Source organism: Mangifera indica, chromosome 6 (assembly GCF_011075055.1).
Source record: "Mangifera indica cultivar Alphonso chromosome 6, CATAS_Mindica_2.1, whole genome shotgun sequence".
Lineage (NCBI taxonomy): Eukaryota > Viridiplantae > Streptophyta > Magnoliopsida > Sapindales > Anacardiaceae > Mangifera > Mangifera indica.
Genome location: NC_058142.1, coordinates 242,572 through 264,090, shown reverse-complemented (window position 1 = coordinate 264,090; position 21,519 = coordinate 242,572). Strand labels below are relative to the sequence as shown.

Genomic DNA, 21,519 nt, shown 5'->3' with positions numbered 1-21,519 from the left:
AAATGCATATGCGGTTGATAGAACCGGTAGAGAAGAGAGAGGGAGAGAATAATAAGATAGAAAGGCGGAAAAGGAAGAGGATATGAGAACGCAAGAGGACTCGTAGCACGGTGCTCATTTCCTTTACCCGGACTATTATAGGCCATGAAATTCCAACTCTGCAGCCGGGACCAGTCTCATTTATTGAAGAAAATGAAGCTAAGATGCTGGAAATCACACCGAAAATGACATCATTATGTGCGATTCAAAGAATAGAAGAAAGTACAAGCCCTCATAATGCTTCGAACTGCTTCAGATAAGAACATAAATTTTGTGTGACGGGCTCCAAATGCTCCACATGGGACGAGATATCTGTTGGTATACATATTATGGGCTATGGCTGAGATACATTGTTTGCAGGAGTGAACATCAACCACACATGAGAACTTTACCATCGCACCGCAATTTTCATAAATTTCTCGAGGCTTGAGTCGTTCTGAAATGTCTGTACAGTATTCACATTCTCAGTTGTTGGTACATACTTGATAGTCTGGCGTCACGGGGCTTGTATACACTTAATTGATGACCAGAATGCCTCATATCTGCAGCAGTGTTTTATACGTGTACCACTGTACCTGAAAACTTGAATCAATATCAAAGAGTAGTTTGTCAGTGTTCCTCTCAATTTGGCTGCTGTCAGTTACAGAATTGTTTACTTTTCTACATGTATGTAAATACTTAACAAAGTTTAACTTTTAAAATGCAAATTAAATAGACTAAAGGTGAGCAATTGAGACAAACTCAAGTTCAACTTCTGGCAATCATCATATCAAACTCCTGAAAGAAGATAGATGGCACCAGTATCTCTTCTTTAGTGACCAATAGCATCAGTCTTTGCTGAACAGATTCTAGTCAGAGAGAAAGTTTGGAAAAACAACAAAACAGCAAAGGACACATTTCCCCTCCAAAACCTTTGCAAGGATAGTGTATCTAAAGGACATTGCATCATTTGATTTAAGAGTGAGTCCGAGTGCCTTGCTCTAAAAGCAAGAAAATAAAAGCCCCCTGCACAGTACTGGTTCCAAAGATTTAAGAACCGAAACCTATCTTATGATGATAGGGTCCTATCCTAGAACCTACCCTGATGATTAGGTTCTAGTTTCAAGATACCCTGCACTATTCACACAATAGAAATACAAATATTGAATCAATATTAATAATTCATAAACTCAGATAACACAAACATCATAACATCAAAGTTGATACTACAAATTACAATATATCTAACATTGATATTCCATAAAAAAACAAATAATATTATAACAATAGATTCTCATGAATCTCCCACATTGCAAAATAAAATCAAAAGAAAACATCAATCCTAACATCAGTAAGAGTGTTTAGGGATTTTGAATTTTTTATTGCAAATGCCAAAATAAAGGAAAAATGGGATATTAACTTAATAGGAACAAAAAGAAAAGAAAAGAAACCAGTTCCAAACTGGGTACCAGGTATATTCTGATTCCTGTTCTCAGTTTTGGTTCCTTAAAATGGTGGGACCGGGAACCTACCCGAACAGAATTGTTTCCTTAAATTTGAGAACTGAAACCTACCCTGTGGAAGCTGGTTTCGGGTGCTTGAGGTCCACAGTATTTAAGTATAAGTTGAACTTTTGATCAGAGAACAAAGATATGGTCGGCACAGGAGAGAATCCATTGTAGCTGCCCTCTAATTTTGCCAACCCTAAGTCAATTATGTACTTTGTAAACTCCTGATCTTGGACGTGTGGTAGTTTCAAATATTCTTCCAATGCCATCCACTGCAGGCACTTAGAATCAAGCATGTGAGAACAGTTTGTTCATAAGCTTGAACAGCAAGGATCAAATTTAAGAATTAGAAAGCAATGAATGATAACTTGGGAAGTTAGCAAATTTATACATTTATAATACAGTCATCTAAAAGATACATAAATTCTTATCATTATGTCTCCATTCGCAATAAAAAATTTACCTTGGCTGCCTCTAGTTCAGTCTCCTGATATTTAACATCAAATGTTTGGGGCCGCATAAAGCACAAAAAGAATAAATCCGACTTCCCAAAGAATGATTTATGGCTTTGTCTGTAAAGAATGAGAAAAATATAATTTCAATAAAGTGAAGAAAATTGGAAATTGAGAAGCTTATATTAGTTTTCTCCATTCTGATACAGACTCTGAGTTTTATCCAATTAAGCAAAGCATACATGTAGAAAATAGATAGAGCAATAATAGCATATTTTTGCTTTCCTTTGTCCTTTGAGTAGCATTTTCCAAACCCAGAAGGATGGTAAAATATACAAGCATCAAGCATCTAACCAACTTACAACCAGGCCCAACCATACAAGTGTATGGGGAGAAGTTAGCCAGGTTCTTAGATTTTAGAAAGGACACAAAAGGTTTAATTTGGAAGAGAGTGGTTTGATTGTGTGTAACAAGTAAAACTATTTGCACTAACAATAAGTATTAATTTATGTACTAACAATGACATATCATCATGAGATTGTGCGTTACTTTATCTTTGATCATTAGTATATAAATTAGTACTTTTATTATATATATAACAACATTAAATTTAAGTAAACTCCACACCTGAATGCCAGTACTTCTACAAACTTGGCTTCAATCTGAATCAACCAAAAACCCAGTAACTAAAAAGTTTGATAAATACATTAAACTAATATCTCAAGAAGCTCAAACTACACAACCAATATTATAACTCTAGCTTAATTGGATATAGAGGTCAACACAATCATACTCACAGATGTCTCTTCTTTGACTTCTCTTTCAGCTGCGTCACAGATATCTTCTCCCTAGAGACTATAAAGCTCAGCAAGTGGAGAAAATGTACAAATATTCACTAGATGCTCTTTACTATAACAAAATGCTAACTCTTATTTATGTACCTGTTCAACAACTCCAGTAGGAATCTTCCAAATACCTTTCCCCCGATATCTCCCACTATTTTCTTGGACAACTAGCAGCTATCATTGAGATATGCAAACCCAAAATTCAAAAAAAATGATTGAAGACACAGAAAAACAAAAACACTGAGTGAACACCAGCACAACAGTAAACAATGATTGAAGACAAGTGCACACTATAAAGTTTAAAGGAATGAAGCGAAAGGAAGAGTTGAGGAGAAGACAAATGAATCTGCAACATATGATAGAAAGAGAATCTAGAAAGTCCACAGTAGATGGGATGAATAAGGAATATACAAAATGAGATACAAAGAGGATCTACTAACTAAATCTAAACAATTTTACAGTATATGAGATCTGCCTTTCTTTCCTGCCACTGCCATATACAATGAGTAAAGTTAGCACCTATCCTACAGAAACATCAGATATTAAGAAAGGAAAAAATACACTGATGAAGAGGGTGATTGTATCTAATTTAACCATAGGCTTGTTTGTGCCAAACTCGGCACGACTTAGACTACAGTAATTATAGCAAAACTAAGCAACGAGGTTAGAGTGAAAATTTGCAGCAGTCCATGAGATAGAATTCAGGAAAATAGCAAAGTCGAAAAGTGAGAAACAGATTAAAGGATTTTTTTCTCATTTAAAAAAAAGGGATCAGGCTGATGGCCCCAAGCCCCAAGGCCTAAAGGCATAAGCCTACAAAGGATTTTTTGATAAGTTAAGTCCTGGGTTTAAACCCCAGAAGGGCAAATGAAGGAGGAAGAATACAAGAAGGGGAAAAGACAGTTGGATCAAGACTTTAGGAGATACTAGCAAGAAGATGCATCATAGCTGGAAGCCAAGAAGCCATAGAACAATATAATACAATATACAAACTGAAGTGCACATATGACACTGCAGCACTTATATGAACATTCTATAAATTTGAACATATTGGTTGCAATATTTTTACAATTACTATCACCTCGCAAGAGGCCAGGATCTACAGATCAGCAAGTTGATAAGTTTCAAACAAATAATGAATTATGTGATTTAAGCAGCAAAATTATAAAGAAAAGAGAAATTGTGAAGCACTGCTAATCAAATCAAGGAAGAAACCAGAGCAGCCCAACTATGAAGCATCCTTCCATAAAGCTTCAAGATATAAATTGATTCACACTGCAATAGTGCACTGCAAGTGCATAAGCAGGCTTCCCTGCCCAGAAAGAATTCCAAAACAAAAAGGTTGCAGCAAACAATGATTAAGATAATTTATGTACAATATCAGGAGACAACATACACGTGGTGCAATAATTTGAATTATGCACATTATTATTGAGACTAGAGAGGAGGCCACTTTGGCACTTTGCATTGATGAACTGCAGGGAAAAATACCTCTCTCTTTTCTTCATTAAAGACAAAAGCACCGACTCCCACACGATGTGAGGCGTTGGCAGGAAGAGTATGAGCCCCTCCAGGAATCCAGTTTGCAAGCATTAAATAACTTTGCTCAGCATGGTGGAACCAAAATCCTTCCTGCAATTTAATATATTGAAATTCAATTGGACAAAACCAAAAATGCATAAACAGTACAATCAAACTTCAGAATTCAGCATAAGGTAGTAAGCTAACACCTACCTTAACTGCAGGTTCCACAAGATTAGCTAAGTGAATAGGCAATTCGATCCAAACACCCTTTTTACCCTACAACACATCATAATATTTGTAAAATCACCAAACAGAATAGACAATAATCTGATTGCCATATCTTATTCTAGAATGTGAGTCATGTTTATAGTAACGTTTCAATATTCTAATAAGAGTCGTGTTTATTGTAATTAAAACATTTTTACACGTTAATGTGACAAGGGAATGTTCAACGAGTGGGACCTAGTACAAAGTAAAATTAAATAATGGAGTCACCTGGTTTTTCCAACAAGACATTGATGACTTGAGCATAGAAGCAAAGTTATTAGGATCCATGGGCTCATTCATTTTGATAACAACACCTCCATAATTGTCATTGATTCCTTCAAGTAGTTTAATTTCCTGTTGTTGCTTAGCATTGGCAATCGTATGGAATGATGAAGTTGACATCTCTCTGAGATTAAAACAACTACCTCTTCTGCCTAATCACAAAAAATAACACTTGTTAAAATATATTTGTAATACATTCTTTCCTAATATATGTTGTGTAATAATTTTTGTGATTTTATTTCCTTGTACATTCTATAAGGTTCATGTATAAACTCAGCTATGCTATGTATCAATATATATATAATACAAATTTATTTCACTCAATTATTTACATGGTATCAAAGTTGAGCATCCTGCCAGCAATTTAGTTAGACTCGCTCACGCCTTCGCCTTCACGTATACGGAAAATGGAAATATGAGTTTATCAGTTCGGCCCACTCACATCTTCGTTTTCATATATGGGAAAAGTAAAAAGATGAGTTTATCAGTTTGGTCTACCCACACCTTTGCTTTCACCTATGTGGAAAGTGAAAATTGGAAAGATGAGTTTATGTTTAGCCCACTCATGTCTTCATCTATGTAGAAAGTGAAAAAATGAGTTTATTAGAGCCACTCACACCTTCACCTATGTGAAAAGGTGGAAAGATGAGTTTATCAAGCCCACTCACGGTTCCACTGCACCACACTGATTTATGTGATTATCATTGTTACTCTGCTATTGTTTTTTTGCATAAACCTTCTTCTTACACAAAGCTAGTATGAATCCTTTTTGGCAACAAACAGTACAAGAAGAATTGCAAGCGTTAACAAAGATGCATACTTGGGACTTAGTTGACTTTCCACCTGATAAATTTGTTGTGGGATGTAAATGAGTTTACAAAATTAAAACTCGTGTAGATGGCTTTATAAAGTTTAGTTAGTGGCAAAAGGTTTTACTTAAAAATATGACATTTATTATGAGGAGACCTTTGCTCCAATAGCCTATGTCACTTCAGTTCAATGTCTTATAGCAGTTGTAGTGGTTAGAAAATGATTGCTTTTTCAGATGGATGTGAAAAATGTCTTTTTAAATAGGAACCTTTCTAAAGAAGTCTATATGAAACCTCCACTTGGATATAGTCATCCATTTGACAAAGTTTGTCATCTTCGTAAGACCTTATATGAACTTAAGCAGGCCCCAAGAGCATAGTTTACCAAATTCAGCTCTACCATCAGTCAATTTGGCTTCTCTTTTAGCTTTTACAATTATACTCTCTTTATTCGTAGCACCGAGAGAGGATACACCTTTTGTTGTTATATGTTGATGATATAATCATTAATGGAGATGATATACAAGGTATTATAAAGTTAAAACAATTCCTCAACACACAGTTTAAAATGAAGGATCTTGATCGCTTAACTTATTTTCTTGGGTTAGAAGTATCTCCTAATTGTTATAACTGTTATTTATCTCAAGTCAAATATATTACTGCTCTTTTATCTCATGTTGACTTGACAGATAATAAGACTATCAGCACTCCACTTAAGGCCAATGTCAAACTTTCTCCTATGGAAGGAACTGTTCTCGATAATCTTACTCTTTGTAGACAGTTGGTTGGAAGTCTAATCTACTTAATTGCTACTCAACCAAACATAGTATATGTCATTCATATTGTAGTCAATTTGTGGTTAATAGCTGCTCCTCGAACTACTCACTGTGTAGTTGTACTTCGTATCCTTTAATACATCAAAAGTACCTTGTTTCACGGCCTTCACTTTTCTGCCCAGTCCTCACTTGTATTACGTGCATATTCATATGCTGATTAGGCTGGTGATCTTATAAATAGACATTCCACTATTGGTTATTGATTCTTTTTAGGAGATTTTCTCATCTCTAGGCGCAGTAAGAAGCAAATAGTTGTTTCTCGCTCAAGTACAATAGTAGAGTATAGAGCATTTGTAAACACTACTTCTGAACTTCTTTAGCTTCGATGGTTGTTACAAGATATGAGAGTCTCCTCAACCAAAACTACAACCATCTACTGTAATAATCAAAGTCCAATTCAGATTGTCCACAATGATATTTTTCATGAGCATACTAAACACATTGAGATTACTCGTCACTTTGTTCATCATCATTTGATTAATGAGACTCTTGATCTCGCTTCTGTATCTTCTCTTAGATCAAATAACCGACTTCTTCACCAAAACCCATCCTCCCGGACACTTTTATGACTTATATCACAAACTCTAGTTAGCAAAACTCCTTTCCCACTTGAGTTTGAAGGGATGTTAAAATATATTTGTAATATATTCTTTCCTATTATATGTTGTGCAATAATTTCTGTGATTTTATTTCCTTGTATATTCTATAAGGTTCATGTATAAATTCAGTTATGCTCTGTATCAATATATATAATGAGCAATACTATGTGTACCCACTTTGGATACACAAATGTATACACACTCATATATGTCATCATATAATTGGTTATTGTTTTATTCTTAATTCAAAATCATTTAATCACATGATGACACATATAAATGTGTATACGTTTGTGTACCCAAAGTGGGTACACATAGTTTTATTGATATATAATATACAATTATTTTACTCAATTATTTACAACGCTATCTCTTTAAAGTTCTCAAGAAAATAACAATGACCACCATCAAAGTCAAGCAAAATTACCCGTAAAGGATGCTTGCCTATCAAACGTGAACTTGGGAGCAGAAAATAAGAAACCTTGGCGATAAACTGGATGAAAAAAAACAATTAATGCAGATCTAGACATGTCCCGCATAAATTTCAACGAGAGACTTCGTAGAAATAGAATGAAACACTTGGCCTCTTCAACGAGAGACCACTATCAAAGTCACGCAAAATTACCTGTAAAGGATGCTTGTCTATCAAACGTGAACTTGGGAGCAGAAAATAAGATACTTTGGCGATAAACTGGATAAAAAACAATTAATGCAGATCTAGCCTTGTCCCACATAAATTTCAGCGAGAGACTTCGTAGAAATCGAATGAAACACTTGGCCTCTTCAACGAGAGACTCCAAGGGCCTGCAGCAGCTTGACTTGTCCCGCATAAATGTCTACAGCCACCAAGCGGAGAAAGATTGTAACAAATTTGATTTTTTTTTTTAAGGAAATTAATTTAATTTCCAAATCAGTAAAATAAGGTTTATATTTTTTTCTTGTTTCCGGGAAATTTTTTATTTATCTTGAATTAGGGAAGTTGGCCGCGATGGCCAGTGAAGCCACAAGGCCTGAAAGCTGCCACGTCAGAGTGGCATTTCCCGCAAATATTACGAAAAATAGGGAGAAATCAGTAAGATAATCGCAATTTACCACCTCTTTTTTTTTTTTTTTTAACTAGCAAATTTCATTTTCACCTTCACACAAAGAAATTAAAAATAAAAGTTTTACCACAGAAATGGAGGCGGTAACCGGCGAGCAGCCAAACCATTTTCCGCAACAGATAACGCCGTTCCCGGAATCGTTAGATCTAACGTCTGCGCTTGATGCCGCCAAATATGAACCCCCGCAAAAGCTCCGTCCGATTAGGCGGTCAGCGGCGGAAGATCCTTCAAGTTTTCTGGCCGAACAGCTCGGTGCAGGCTTGGGAGAGTCTATTGCTTTGTTTGAGATTGAAAAAGCTGGATTGGCTTCGGTCGAGGAGAGTTTGGATCCGAAGACTGAGTGGTGTAGTTGGGAGGACGACTCTAGGTATGTGCTTAAAGTTTTCTTTTTTTTTTTTTTTTCAGGTATTGTTTTGTTTTTAATTCAGAAAGTTTTTTACTTTATTGGGTTTATTTTAATGTCTAGTGAGTTGGATTTTTGCTTTTATAGTTTATTCTTCTTCACATTTGAAATGTGTGTAAAGGTAAGGAAAATGCTAGAAGGATACCTTTTTTTAATGTGAAGAAGAATGGACTTCAATTGGGTAGTTGTTGTTGTTGCATCATTGTGAATTTAGAATTTTTCCTTATTGGGTATATGGTTTGTTCTCTGTTTTCAGCTCATCTTGGGATGATGATGGGGATAATTTGTTTGCTAACAGTAAAGAACCCGGGATGCGAAAGAAGAAGAGGAAAACAATGACAAAGATTGAGAGTTTTCTTGAAGGTTTGACCATGAGAATAATGGAAAAGCAAGAGCAAATGCATAAGGAGTTGATAGAATTGGTAGAGAAAAGAGAGAGGGAGAGAATAGTCAGGGAAGAAACTTGGAAGCAGCAAGAGATGGAAAGGATAAAAAGGGAAGAGGAGATGAGAAGGCAAGAGATGTCTCGTAACATAGCACTTATTTCGTTTATCCAGAATGCTTTAGGCCATGAAATCGAACCTCTGCAGCCAGGACCAGTCTCATTTGTGGAAGAAAATGAAGCTAAAGACTTCGGAAATCACACTGAAAATGACATCATGTGTGATCCAAAGAATAGAAGATTTTTGGAGTCCTTTGATTCTAGCAGAAGATGGCCAGAAGCTGAAGTACAAGCCCTCATAATGCTTCGAACTGCTTCAGAACATAAATTTCGTATGATGGGCTCCAAATGCTCCATATGGGACGAGATATCTGTTGGTATGCATAATATGGGCTATGATCGGAGCGCGAAGAAGTGCAAGGAAAAATGGGAAAACATGAATAAATACTTCCGAAAATCGATGGGCAATGGGAAGAAGCATCCTGAGAACAGTAAGGCATGCCCATATTTTCATGACTTGGACATCTTGTATAGGAATGGACTTGATACTTCAGGAAATTCCGCAGACTTTACTAACTATGATAATGTTCCCAAAATAGAAAAGGAGTAAATATGGAAGAAGGAAGAAGCTATGATTTGTTAAACCTTTGTTGTGACACCAAGTAATCTTAAGATCCTGGTGACTAATTTGTCTTTCTCGAACTTGATCCGTATAACGGTAGGCACCTGTAATCTGTGTTATTGTTACCTTGATAATGGATACCGCTCTGGTGAACTTTTGTCTATAATACCCTCTTTTAGAACATTAAATTTACAGATGAAACGTGCATTTGAGTTATTTGTCCATATTGATATTTATTGTTTGCAGGAGATATGGCTTCTCAGCAGATGCAGAGACGTTCTCTAAATATAAATTATTAATTTACTTTAGTAATGGAGTGATTTAATGTTAATTGCAGTGCTTCTCCCATTGTTACATTCGTTAACGTGATTTGCTAATTATGTTAATTACCTAACTAAATGACTGAATTATCGGATTGCATGAAGACTTGGATTATGTATCTGTTAGTTTGCATATACGTATCTAGAGAATGTGTGAAAGGCCAAATGACTTCCTTTCCTTAAAGACAGAGACTGCAAATGGGTGACACGGATGCCGTGGAATTTTAAAAAAGTCGACCCTATTTTGTTCTGCAGCCCACGTATTTAATACTACTCATTCCACTACGTCAGCATTTTTTCAATAAATCACGGATTAATTCTACCAACACGACAAAATATTAAATAGGGAAAAGATTATTTCCCACCCAACTTTTAAGCCGTTCTCAAATTTATACCTACAAAAGATAAAAAACTCTTATTCTCACTTATGATTAAATTGTTGTTCAAATTTTCAGTTAGGGATAGAGGTAAAATCGTCATTTTAACTATAAACTTTAAAACTTTAAAATTTCACCATTTTCTCCCTCCGGGTTTTAAAAACTAACACCTCAATCCATCCTTAAAGTTTAAAAAGTTTAGATTTCACCCCTAGAGTTTGCTTCCTTCTCTGGCCACCACCGACGGTCGACGCATTTCATTGATCTCTTATCTCTGACTACAAAGGATGACAAAAGACGACCCTTCGTTGCCCAGATCTGGACAATGAAGCGTCCTCCAGATTTAAAAGAACAAATGAAGGACAATGCTTCGTCGTCGCGTCTGGATGACGCGACAAGCGATGAAGGACGATGAAACGTCACCCTTCATCGTTTAGGTAGAGCAACGAAGAGATTTTTGTTTCTTCATCGCACCATGCAACAAGGAGATGAAAATCTCCTCATCACACCACTGTCATTACACTAGGAGAAGGAGAAGGCTGGAGATGACGTCAGAAGGTGAAGTTGAAGAATCGGGGTAAAACTGTTATTTTTTAAAGATATGGAATTTTAAAAAATGTGAAAACCCTAGGTTTGGGGGTAAAAATGTTACTTTTCAAAGTTTAAAAACTTTAAATAAAGGTGAAAGGTTAATTTTTAAAACCTGGGGGGGCGGGGAGTAATAAAATTTATAACTTTTTAATATAAACAGTAAAATAACTATTTTACCCCTCCCTTTAACAAAAAAAATTAACAGAAGTTTGTCTATGTGTGGGAATGAGGGTTTTTCATCTCCCGTAGGTATAAGTTTGAGAATAGCCTAAAAGTTGGGTGGAAAATAGTCATTTTCCCTATTAAATAACGTAAAATCAATTCACCACATGTCACATACAAACGAGGGCCAAAAGACTTATTCCCACCTGAGGTATAGTAAATTCCTAAACACTCACCCTTCAGCTTTCAAAAAGTCAAACACTCACTCATGATTTGGAAAATAAACACTTATCCTCCAAAATTAATTTAAGATTAAGGGCAAAATCATCATTTAACAATAATATTTAACGTTTATATTATTTTACCCTCATAATTTGAAGAACTAACAATTTTTCCCAAAATTAAGTTTTAAAAAGTGATATTTTCTCCTTACCTAGGGTTTCCAATTTCGTCGGCAAATTTTTAGCCAACGATGGTCGATCTCTCTCTTCGGTAATCAATATTGGACAGACGATGTTTAGATTCGATGGAATCCAAACGAAATCTAGATGAAGAGTTTCGACTCTTCGTCTAGATCTTCATCGTCCAGACGAAACCGACTTTGTCTGGACGATGAAGATCTAAACGAAGAGTCGAAACTCTTCGTTTGGATTTCATCTAGATTAGACGGAATCTAGACGTCGTCAGTTCGATATTGAGCACCGGAAGGAGAGATGACACCAGGAGAGAGAGAGATTAGCCATTGTTGGCTGAAAATTCATCAGTAAAATTAGAAACCCTAGGTAGGGGGAAATGTCACTTTTCAAAACTTAATTTTTGGGGAAATTATTAGTTTTTCAAATTAAGAGAGTAAAATGATATAATCATTAAATATTATTGTTAATAATATTTAAAAAATATATAATTTTATCTACTTTCCGTTAAATTATAAAAATGACGATTTCTTCTCTTAGACTCATATTTTTCAGGTTTTAAAAACCTAATATATTCACCCCCATCCTAGGGTTTGCATTTTATACATATCTTTATCCTTGTAGTTGCCCCCTGTGAGTTTTTAATTGTACAATTTTACCTTTTGTGTTTCACGTTTTGCAGAGCCCAGACCAACATTTTCCTTTGTCTCTGGTCAAGGCTTTCAGCCAAGAGATGGGTGGTGCATGATTAAGGTTTAGTTTGCACAATTCAGCTTCAATTCGTGCTCCCTCTCACTTCTAGTCAACAAATTGAATGGAGGAAATGGTTGCGCCATCATCAAGCACCAAAGGAGAGGTCGATGACGACGTTAAATTGAGTCAAATCTCTTGCTCGATTTTGGCCAATTTCAACATGGTTTTCACACCAAGAAACCACAAGAGAGCAAGAGGCTGACAACGGTTAAGATCTTAGGGAGAGAGGTAGTCGGAGAAGGAGGGATATGACACCAAAAAAAAGAATAGCAAACCGAAAAATGTATAGGGGTTGGACGAATTTTCGTAAAATCAAGGGCCCAACTCAAGAATGAGATTTTGAAATGTATGAAAGCTAGAGCCAAGGGGAAAATTTCATTTTTCAAACCTAAAAAATATGAGTTCAAGGAGAAAATTATTAACTTTTAAAACTTAAAGAAAAAATAGGATAAAAGTTATATATTTTTCAATATTATTTTTAAAAGTTTTACCCTTTCATTTAACTAAGAATTTTAATAAAAGTTTAAAGACGGATAGATATTTAGCTTTTTAAAACTCCATGGCTGGAAGGTTGGGAATGAACTAAATCTTGGGTGGTAATAAGTCTTTTGGCCTTTACAAAATTATCGGATAAAATTTTGAGTAAACATCAAACCTTATGTGGGAATAAGTCCTTTGGCCATTTTGAATTAAGGATAATCGTAACACATTAACATTGAAGCTCAAATTGGTACTTGTATGTAGCATCACTCATAGTTACTTGATGACCGGAAGGTTTTATATTTTTATTGACAGAAACACAATATGTCACTGCAGCAGTTGTATTTCCAGATTTCCTGTGAACAAGCATGAACAAAATCTGAAAAGTTTTACTTCGCACTGTTCACACAAAAAAGAGCATGATGTCTGTTGCATTTTATAATTTAGTTATATTGAAAGAAGGCAAGATGGTTCTTTTACTTACTACAAGAATTAAATCTGCCAAAACTGCAGGGTTTCAAATATGAAGACAGAAAGGCAACAGAAAACAAGTACTAGACAATCTTTCATGAACATCAATTCAATTCTTAACAATGAAAAAGATCGAACAAATAAGTGATGTATAGTTAATTGGAAGCATGAAACAGGTACACAAGAGTGGCCATCAAGACCATAGGGAAGATTACAAGAACATAAAAAGGAGGAGGTGCTAATGGACCCATCAATAAAGGTGCCGAGAACAGCACGGCAACTTGCAAAAGTACCAGCATTCCCATGTTCTTTCGCCATCTTCAATATAATTCTAATCACAACCCTACAAAAAATCCTTGAACTAAATTTGTTACTCTTAGAAGAGAAATTTCCTGTGTTTGTAATTGTTAAACTCAGAAGGGTTATCATGTTTATTTAAAGAACGCATGGTGTCGTTTGGCAAAGGATACAAATTGAGTAACCACCCATCCATGCATGCATGCATGGTGTCGTTTTGCCAACCTTCATATCTGTTGAGTTTGATCATTAGAGGAATGCAATTTTGTGCTTTCGGAAGAACATCAATTTACTATATGTTCCTTATTTATGAAACGAAAAAATCTATAATACAATCTATATACACCTCAACTCCTAGTATAAGTCTTTTTGAACAATTATAGAAAGAAAATAATACAAATCGACCCACCAAAATGCGAACCTGTATCAAATGTTGCCTAATGCTATATCAAACTATTTCAATAATTGAGTGACATTCTTTCTGGTGATTGGATTAGGATTGTGCATTGGCCTGGCCATTTACTGAAGTGCAAGCTGTTGATATTGGATAGCTCTGAATCTCTGCTGCTATTAGCCTTTTTCAAATTCAACAGTGAATAAAATGAAAGCCAAGGCTTGGTGTATAAATGACTACTGGCCTGGGCGGGCTGTCTCCAGCTACAACTCCTCGTTCATATCGTCCCCATTTGCCACGTGGTTGAACTTTTGTGCACTATATATATCTATACTTGCCAAGTATTATCCACTGTCTGGCTCTTTTCAACGCCAATTTCTATTTGATTTCTTCCAAGATTTCAAACTCATTAGCTAGTTTTACTTTCATACTCTTTGACCACAAAAAGAGAGCTATAGCTTGCTGTTGTTCTGCCGGGACTGTTCAGGAGAAGATGGAATGTACTGGAGGATTCCATGGCTACCGCCAGCTCCCCAACACTGCTAGTTCTGGTAATGTACAATGAGCCTATACAGATATTCTTCTTTCTTGTTTTTAAGAGTTTCGAGTTATCTCTTACATGCAAATGGATTCTCGGATAGTTTCGGGTCCTCCAGCCAGCGAGAATGCAAGTTTCATATATAGATGATTTTATTTTCTCTGTTTGTATCTCTTGACTTGCATGAATTGCAGTCAGTATGTAGGCAGGCATGCACATTGCCAGACATTCTCTCTGAACTCTCTTTCTCTCTTTTTCTCTTCATGTCTCTCCTTTATTGTTTAATCTTCTTCCTGTGTTAACATAAACTGTTGTGCTGGAATCGAAACGGCTGAAACTGAAGAGAGGAGTGTGTACAAGCGGCAAGCAAAACTTATGACCAACAGAAACATCTGGCGTCCATGCGTTCTTCTTCCCCTCTTGATCCCCTTTTTTGTTTACTTCTGTTGATTTTGGTCTTTTCTGAAGACTGTAAATTCTAAGTTTCAACACTTATCTAGTCCAACATTGGTTCTATTTTGAAAATCTTCCTTAAGGTGGTAGAAAGCAAGCTGTAAGATCTGTAACTGTAACTCTGGGAATTTTCACTTCTCCCGAAGCTTCATGAATATTTATATGATGATTATTATTTTCCTCACTGATAATGGCAGGGCTGAAGTTAACAGAGATGCACAACAAAAATCACATTTCTTCTTCTGATGGCAACGAGTGCACAGTGAGGGAGCAAGACCGGTTCATGCCAATAGCTAATGTGACCAGGATAATGCGCAAGATCCTTCCCCCTCATGCCAAAATCTCAGACGATGCCAAGGAGACAATTCAAGAATGTGTGTCAGAGTACATCAGCTTCATAACCGGCGAGGCGAACGAGCATTGCCAACGCGAGCGACGGAAGACGATTACTGCAGAGGATGTGTTGTGGGCGATGAGCAAATTGGGTTTGGATGACTACATAGAGCCCCTGACCATATACCTCCACAGGTACCGCGAGATGGAAGGGGAGCGAGGAGGGCCGATAAGAGGGGAGCCGTTGATGAAAAGAGCAGTGGAGTATAGGACATTGGGAGCAGCAGCATTTCATATGGGGCACCACCACCAAGGGTTTCATAGAGAAGGAGGCATGGGAGGGTACTTGAAGGATGCAAATGGGAATGTTAATGGTAATGGGGTAGGTTCAGCATCATCATCGCAGGGTGCTCTGGCTAATGGAGGTAATAATGGTGAAGCATATGCTCAGCATAAGTGAAAAAATATATGATGAGATTTTGGTATGCTAATTAACCTGCTGATCTTGAGACAGTGACTTAGGTTGGTGTTTTGGTGTCAAAAAATAATTTTGTTAGCTTTTTTATTTTCCAAGTGTCCTGTTTGCTGAGCAATGGCCCAATTATTTCCCAAAACAGAAAAAAGAAGACATAAGAGCTCCCAGCGAGGACCCAACTCGCGACCTTTCGCTTACGAAGCGAACGCACTACCACTGTGCTATGGAAGTTGGCTTCAAAGGCCTCTTTTAAACATTATCAGTTTGGTCATGTTACCAGAACGGCTAAACCATGTAGACGTCTAGGTTAATCCGACCCAATGGAAGCTGACTCAATCCAAAATCTCTTATCCAGCCAAGCTAGCGATGAGATTATCAGAGAAATTGTCAAAATGCGTAATAAAAAGTCATTGAAAATGATCCAAAACCATTAGAGAAGAGAAAATAAATCGAATACCTAATCTTCTACAAATCAATGTATTTGAACCAGTTAGATGCGAACTTAAACTGAAACTACTCTAATTCAAGTTTGATTTATTCAAATTGACCATTATCCAACCCTAGCAAAAATAAGGCTAGTCAAGACCCACGATGTGTCCTCAAAAATATTTGCTTACAGAAGATTTCAGCTCTCTTCCCATTGATACATCGTCTCTCTGTACCACATAACAGATCATCGTGTAAGATAATAAACAACCTCATATGTCATTTTAACCTTGCAGACTCACCAAATATCCATGACAATCCACTAATTCTTCTATGTTTTCACTCTTTAAAACCTACTGCTTAACAAAGGTTGGGCGATGGCATGCTCAATGCCACATGAAAAGGGGATGCTATAAACTTTTCAAAACTGGTCACCAAGGACCAAAGAATCATTTTTCACTAATTGGTTTCCAGTATTACAAACACAAACATGGTTAAGACTGCAAAATTTTCCAGTCAGTTATCAGAAGCTGTAGCTTCGACACACTTCTTTTTTCTCTCAGACTGATAGTCTTCCTCCTCTGACTCCCCACCATCTTCTTCTCCTTGCTGTTCCTCTGAATTGTCTTCCGAACCAGCTTCGCATCTTTTCCTCTGAGGAATTACTTGAAAGAAAGAAGCCTTCCAATCCCTTGTTTGCAAGAACTTGAGGAGTATCTCTATTACTTGGTTCACAGTGAGGACCTGCTCGTGAAGAAAATTTAAATTCACATAATTGCTAGGTCATCTGTTTCAGTGCAAAAACTATCTACCACATAAGAGACTCAGAACGAGCTACTCCTTAGCACATTGAAAACAAGTCAAACAGCATCGAATTACCTTATTCTAACAATCGAACTTTACAAAGACACAACATTAATGAACAGAGGCAATATGCATTATTTCAGCCAACACCAAAAATGGCATTTAAATTATAAAAATCATAATCCAGTTAAGATCAAGTTTATATTAATACAGTTCTAACACCACCAGACAAAAATTTGATGTTTTCATCAGCCAGATTTGGGTGAATAAAGATCTAAGACCAGATGGTACCTGAGAGCTGGACATCTTCAAGTAATTTCCTATTGGGAGCTTAGCTGTTTGAATTCCCTGCTCTTGTGCTTTCGCCATGGTTATACCCTTCCATCGGTTCCTATCTACTAACCCACCAACAATATAAATTTTGTTTAAATCCAGATCATCCAGCACGGTTTCTGAATCAGCAGTAAGATACACAAGGCCGTCCTTCCGATCTTGCAATGCTTCAATGTACGATCCTTTTTCCTTCTCAATTATCCATTTATCAAACCCTGGAAGCCTGTTCAATTGGCTCTCCATCTCTCCCTTGCATCCTGTTAACCACAGATGACCGGGAGTAGCACACCTTCCATTTACTGCATAACAATACATAATCTGCACAATTCATTCATAACATATCACATACTATACCAATTTGCAAGCAAGCAAGTAAGCTCACAATAGAACATTACATATAAAGAAGGCTGACTTTTCCAACTTTCATTTTCCTTAACAGAAATTATAGCTAATGTGTCTGGTAGCCTGCTTCCCAAGATCATTTTTTAAATTTTCAGTCCAACTGTCTGCTTGCGAAAACAAGAAGAAGAAGAAAACATTTCAAGAAAAGCTTCATTCTGGAGGCTGATATAATAGCAAATTTCATTGTATTTCAACTAAAATTTTCCATTTTTCAGATACAAAAAAAAAAAAAAAAGCCAGAAAATAAGATCAAAATTATAACAGTACCTGCTGAACAAGACTGTGAATTTCACTAGCAGTCATGAGATGAGAAAATTCAAGATCGATAACAATGTTTTGACCTTTCTCTTTGGCTTCGTTCAATCTCTGGATCTTCTTTTCTCTTTCCTCTGACCGCTTCTCCATCCTCTCTTTCCTCATCCCTTTTCTCGACTCGATCAACTTTGACCTCTCCTCCTCCGTCACACTGGCCAGCTTCTCTTCCCATTCCTTTCGCTTTCTCTCGCCTTCTCTCTTCTTCTCTTCCTTCATCCGGGCCTTCCTCTCCGCCTTCTTCGCTTCGTACCTCTGTTGTTTCAATTGCTTCTTTTGCGCGGTTTTTGAGAGACCTCTGGGCGGAGAATTGACTCGCTCTTCGACGCTGGTTTCGCCGTTTTCTTGCGTGGCCTCCTCCATTGTTTTTGCAGAGGCTTTACTTGTCTCTCTGTTTGTAATTGTATGCAAGCTTAGGGTTTTGCCATGGTTCTACGTACGACGTCGTTATTTTCTTACTCTTGCTTCATGAAACGTGCGTTCTAAGCCTTCTAAGCCAATGAAGTAAATTATACTCATAAATTTATATAAAAAAACAATTCAAATTTTGGTCTATTTTATATTAAAGGCTAGGAAAAAGAGTAAGTTACATTTCTACCCAAGGTTCGGGCAAAAACATTTTTCCCCATTGAAAGGATGAATCAAACTTTATCATCCAAAATATTTAAAAAATAATTATAATGTGTATTGCGTCGTGTGTAAATCAATTTGAACTTCATGGATGAGAGTTGTTGTTTATGGTATTAATAAATTCCCTAAAGAGGGTGAAGTTTATTACTGGTCTTAGCTCTGAAAAAAAACGTATCATCATTAAGATACATCTTGTTTTATTTTTTATGTAAAATGTTATTTATATCTTTAATATATTACTCTTGATAATTATATATTATTCTCTATAATATGTTGTTACTCTCTTATTGTGCATATGAAGAAACAAACACTATTATATACTAGAAAGAAACGTACAAAAAAATCTAAATCATTCTTGTTATAACATAACAAAAACTTAACATCATTAAGTATGTTGCATGAAGCATAATAGATAAAGCTATTTTATTAACAAAGATAAAAATGAAAAGAGAGAGAGGGACTAGACCACCAAACAATTCGAAGAGGAAATGAAGGAGTGATAAGAGGACTAATGAGAAATGAAGGAGAGATAAGAGGACTAATGAGAAATGAAGGAGAAATTAATAATAAAGGGTTGGATCATTGAGTGCAGTTGTTGTGGTAAGATACCTGAAGGAAAGCTGAAAAATTGATGCGAAAAAACAACACTCGAAACAGTGGGTAGGGCTTTTAAACAAAGTTTAACCCAAGTGGATGTGGAAGTGGAATCACAACTGGAGATGAATATCCAGATGCGAAATTGGTGGCTGGGGTTTGGTAAGTTCACGAAAAAAAAAAAAAATAGAAATGGTGAAATAAAAAAAATGAAGAAGAGGGTTATAATGTAAATTTTGTATTTAAAGAGTTTCTTTTTTTTTTAATTTGAAGTGATATTATAATTTTAAAAAATTAAATAATTTGGAATAAACAATAGTCAGATTTTATATTGATGTTCGTAGGTTGGACTACTTGTTAGTGTATTATAAAAAAAATTTAAATTGACTTTGCTTATAAGCCACATCATAATGTTGCTTCCACTAAGTTTAGTGATAGATAATGGACAATTATATATAACTTCGAACACTAAATAAATATTTATTAAAAATAATATTATATATACATATTTTTTATATATAATTTTAGTATATAAATAATATGTTATTATGTAATTAAATATTATTTTATCTTTAATTCAAAATTATTTAATTACATGATAACATATTATCTGTGTATTTAAATTATATATAAAAATATATACATATAATTTTATTAAAAAATTAATTATATGTATAATAAATACAAAGATAAACTTATGTGCACTATCAATAAATGTTAATATAGATGATTTTATTGTAAGAACATTAAAACAATATAACAAATATCAAATGGTCAAACAAGATATAACCACGAGATTTTAAAAATTCAAATATTTACCTATTAATTAAAATTCTCTATTAAGATTAAGGGTAAAATTGTCATTTAATAAAAAACTAAAATTTATGTTATTTCCCTCTTAATTTAAAAAACTAACATTTTCTCATCTAAAGTTTAAAAAGTTATATTTTCCCCCTATTTTTTTTTTCTCCTTCTCTAATGATGGTCTTTGTTCCAACCAACAACCAACCTTGACCAACTTCTTCTCTCATCAGACACCGATGCTCAACGATTGTCTCCGTGGCCAACCAAGGATGAAGACATCTTCGTTCAAATAAGAGATGAAGACATCATCTTCGTCTTTTTAGGTCGAACAAAGATGATTCATTTTCGTTTAATCATTAAGATGGTTGATCTTTGGTTGTCTGACATCGATATATCGTCTTTATTTGAAAAACTTTCTTATGATGGAAAACTTCGATGGTGAGAGAAGAAGATAGTAGTAAGGCTGCCGACGACAAGAATGAATTATGATCGTTGGAGAAAGAATAAAAACCTTAGAGAGAAAGTGAATTTTTTAAAACATAATTTTAGGAAAAAATTGTTAGTTTTTCAAATTAAGGAGGGAAAATAATATAATTTTTTAAAGTTTTAGTGTTTAATGGTAAAATAACTATTTTGCTCTATATAATTAACGGTTTTGGTTAAGTTTACTAGTTCATAGATGTATATTTAAGTTTTTAAACCCTATTTAGAAATGAGCTAAACCTTATACAAAAGTAAGTCTTTTGGTTATATTAAATAATTGTTAATAAATAATGTGACATATAAAATAAATATCACATCAATTTTATGACAAGATCCTACTTATATAATTTAAATATGTATGTATGTTTGATATATAAAAGAAAAGTTATTCCCACAAATATTGACAATGTGTCTAACTCAATTTTATTTAGGATTATATTTTTACTCTATCTTATAGCTCTATGGTATAATAATCAATCAATTCTTACCAAACCAGGATCATCTTCTTTACTTTACATAACAAAAAGAAGTTGGTTTAATTAAATGTCTAGATTTAATATATGATAATCTCTTGTATTTATTAGTATAAGAAATTCGCTCTAGATTGTTTTTTGTGCGCCAATCAATTATTTATGATAGAGAGAGAAGGTCGTCAGTACTGGAGATGGTGGAGGGAGGGGTGAAGAAAAAATTTGAAAGAGAAAATATGAATTTTTAAAGTTAGAAAACTTTAAAGTAAGTGTGATATTATTAGTTTATAAAACTTAAGAAAAAAATTAATAAATTTTATATTTTTTAATATTATTAGTAAAATATTAACTTTTTTTTATATCAAATAAAAAATTATAACTATAATTTGATCATAGGTGGAATTTTAAATTTTTTAAACCTCATTGGAGTGACTTTGCACACGTATTAAAACTTAGGTGGAAAGTAGTGCTTTGGCCAAATGAAAATGACAAAC

At 35.1% G+C, this 21,519-nt stretch overlaps 4 protein-coding genes and 1 non-coding gene across 11 annotated transcripts; 2 read left to right on the top strand and 3 right to left on the bottom strand.

The window, feature by feature from the left end:
• Positions 1-140: 140 nt before the first annotated feature.
• Positions 141-8,693, bottom strand: LOC123219086 (nudix hydrolase 2-like). 7 transcript variants are annotated; one of them, XM_044640814.1, is made up of 12 exons: positions 8,311-8,693; positions 7,766-7,976; positions 7,568-7,633; positions 4,843-5,048; positions 4,558-4,623; positions 4,315-4,455; positions 2,920-2,997; positions 2,776-2,826; positions 2,606-2,640; positions 1,990-2,098; positions 1,593-1,798; positions 141-621 (listed from the first exon to the last, which is right to left on the bottom strand). In XM_044640814.1, exons 2-12 carry the CDS (start codon positions 7,968-7,970, stop codon positions 576-578), a joined length of 1,209 nt encoding a protein of 402 aa, XP_044496749.1. In that variant the 5' UTR covers positions 7,971-7,976; positions 8,311-8,693; the 3' UTR covers positions 141-575. The 7 variants fall into 7 exon arrangements, with proteins under 7 accessions (XP_044496749.1, XP_044496747.1, XP_044496750.1 ...); XM_044640812.1 differs by having other exon boundaries at positions 141-614; XM_044640815.1 differs by lacking the exon at positions 7,568-7,633 and having other exon boundaries at positions 141-614.
• On the top strand, positions 8,406-9,934 carry LOC123218833 (trihelix transcription factor GTL1-like). The gene is made up of 3 exons (XM_044640488.1): positions 8,406-8,451; positions 8,502-8,610; positions 8,903-9,934. Exons 1-3 carry the CDS (start codon positions 8,406-8,408, stop codon positions 9,696-9,698), a joined length of 951 nt encoding a protein of 316 aa, XP_044496423.1. The 3' UTR covers positions 9,699-9,934.
• A 4,289-nt stretch (positions 9,935-14,223) lies between these two features.
• Positions 14,224-15,851, top strand: LOC123217899 (nuclear transcription factor Y subunit B-6-like). Its single transcript, XM_044638971.1, has 2 exons — positions 14,224-14,519; positions 15,157-15,851. The coding sequence occupies exons 1-2, from the start codon at positions 14,462-14,464 to the stop codon at positions 15,750-15,752; spliced, it is 654 nt and encodes a 217-aa protein (XP_044494906.1). The 5' UTR covers positions 14,224-14,461; the 3' UTR covers positions 15,753-15,851.
• Positions 15,852-15,926: 75 nt separating this feature from the next.
• Positions 15,927-15,998, bottom strand: TRNAT-CGU. Its single transcript has one exon. It is a non-coding gene; the product is annotated as a tRNA-Thr (tRNA).
• A 448-nt stretch (positions 15,999-16,446) lies between these two features.
• Positions 16,447-18,537, bottom strand: LOC123217898 (tRNA (guanine(9)-N1)-methyltransferase-like). The gene is made up of 3 exons (XM_044638969.1): positions 18,000-18,537; positions 17,289-17,648; positions 16,447-16,937 (listed from the first exon to the last, which is right to left on the bottom strand). The coding sequence occupies exons 1-3, from the start codon at positions 18,405-18,407 to the stop codon at positions 16,710-16,712; spliced, it is 996 nt and encodes a 331-aa protein (XP_044494904.1). The 5' UTR covers positions 18,408-18,537; the 3' UTR covers positions 16,447-16,709.
• Positions 18,538-21,519: the final 2,982 nt, after the last annotated feature.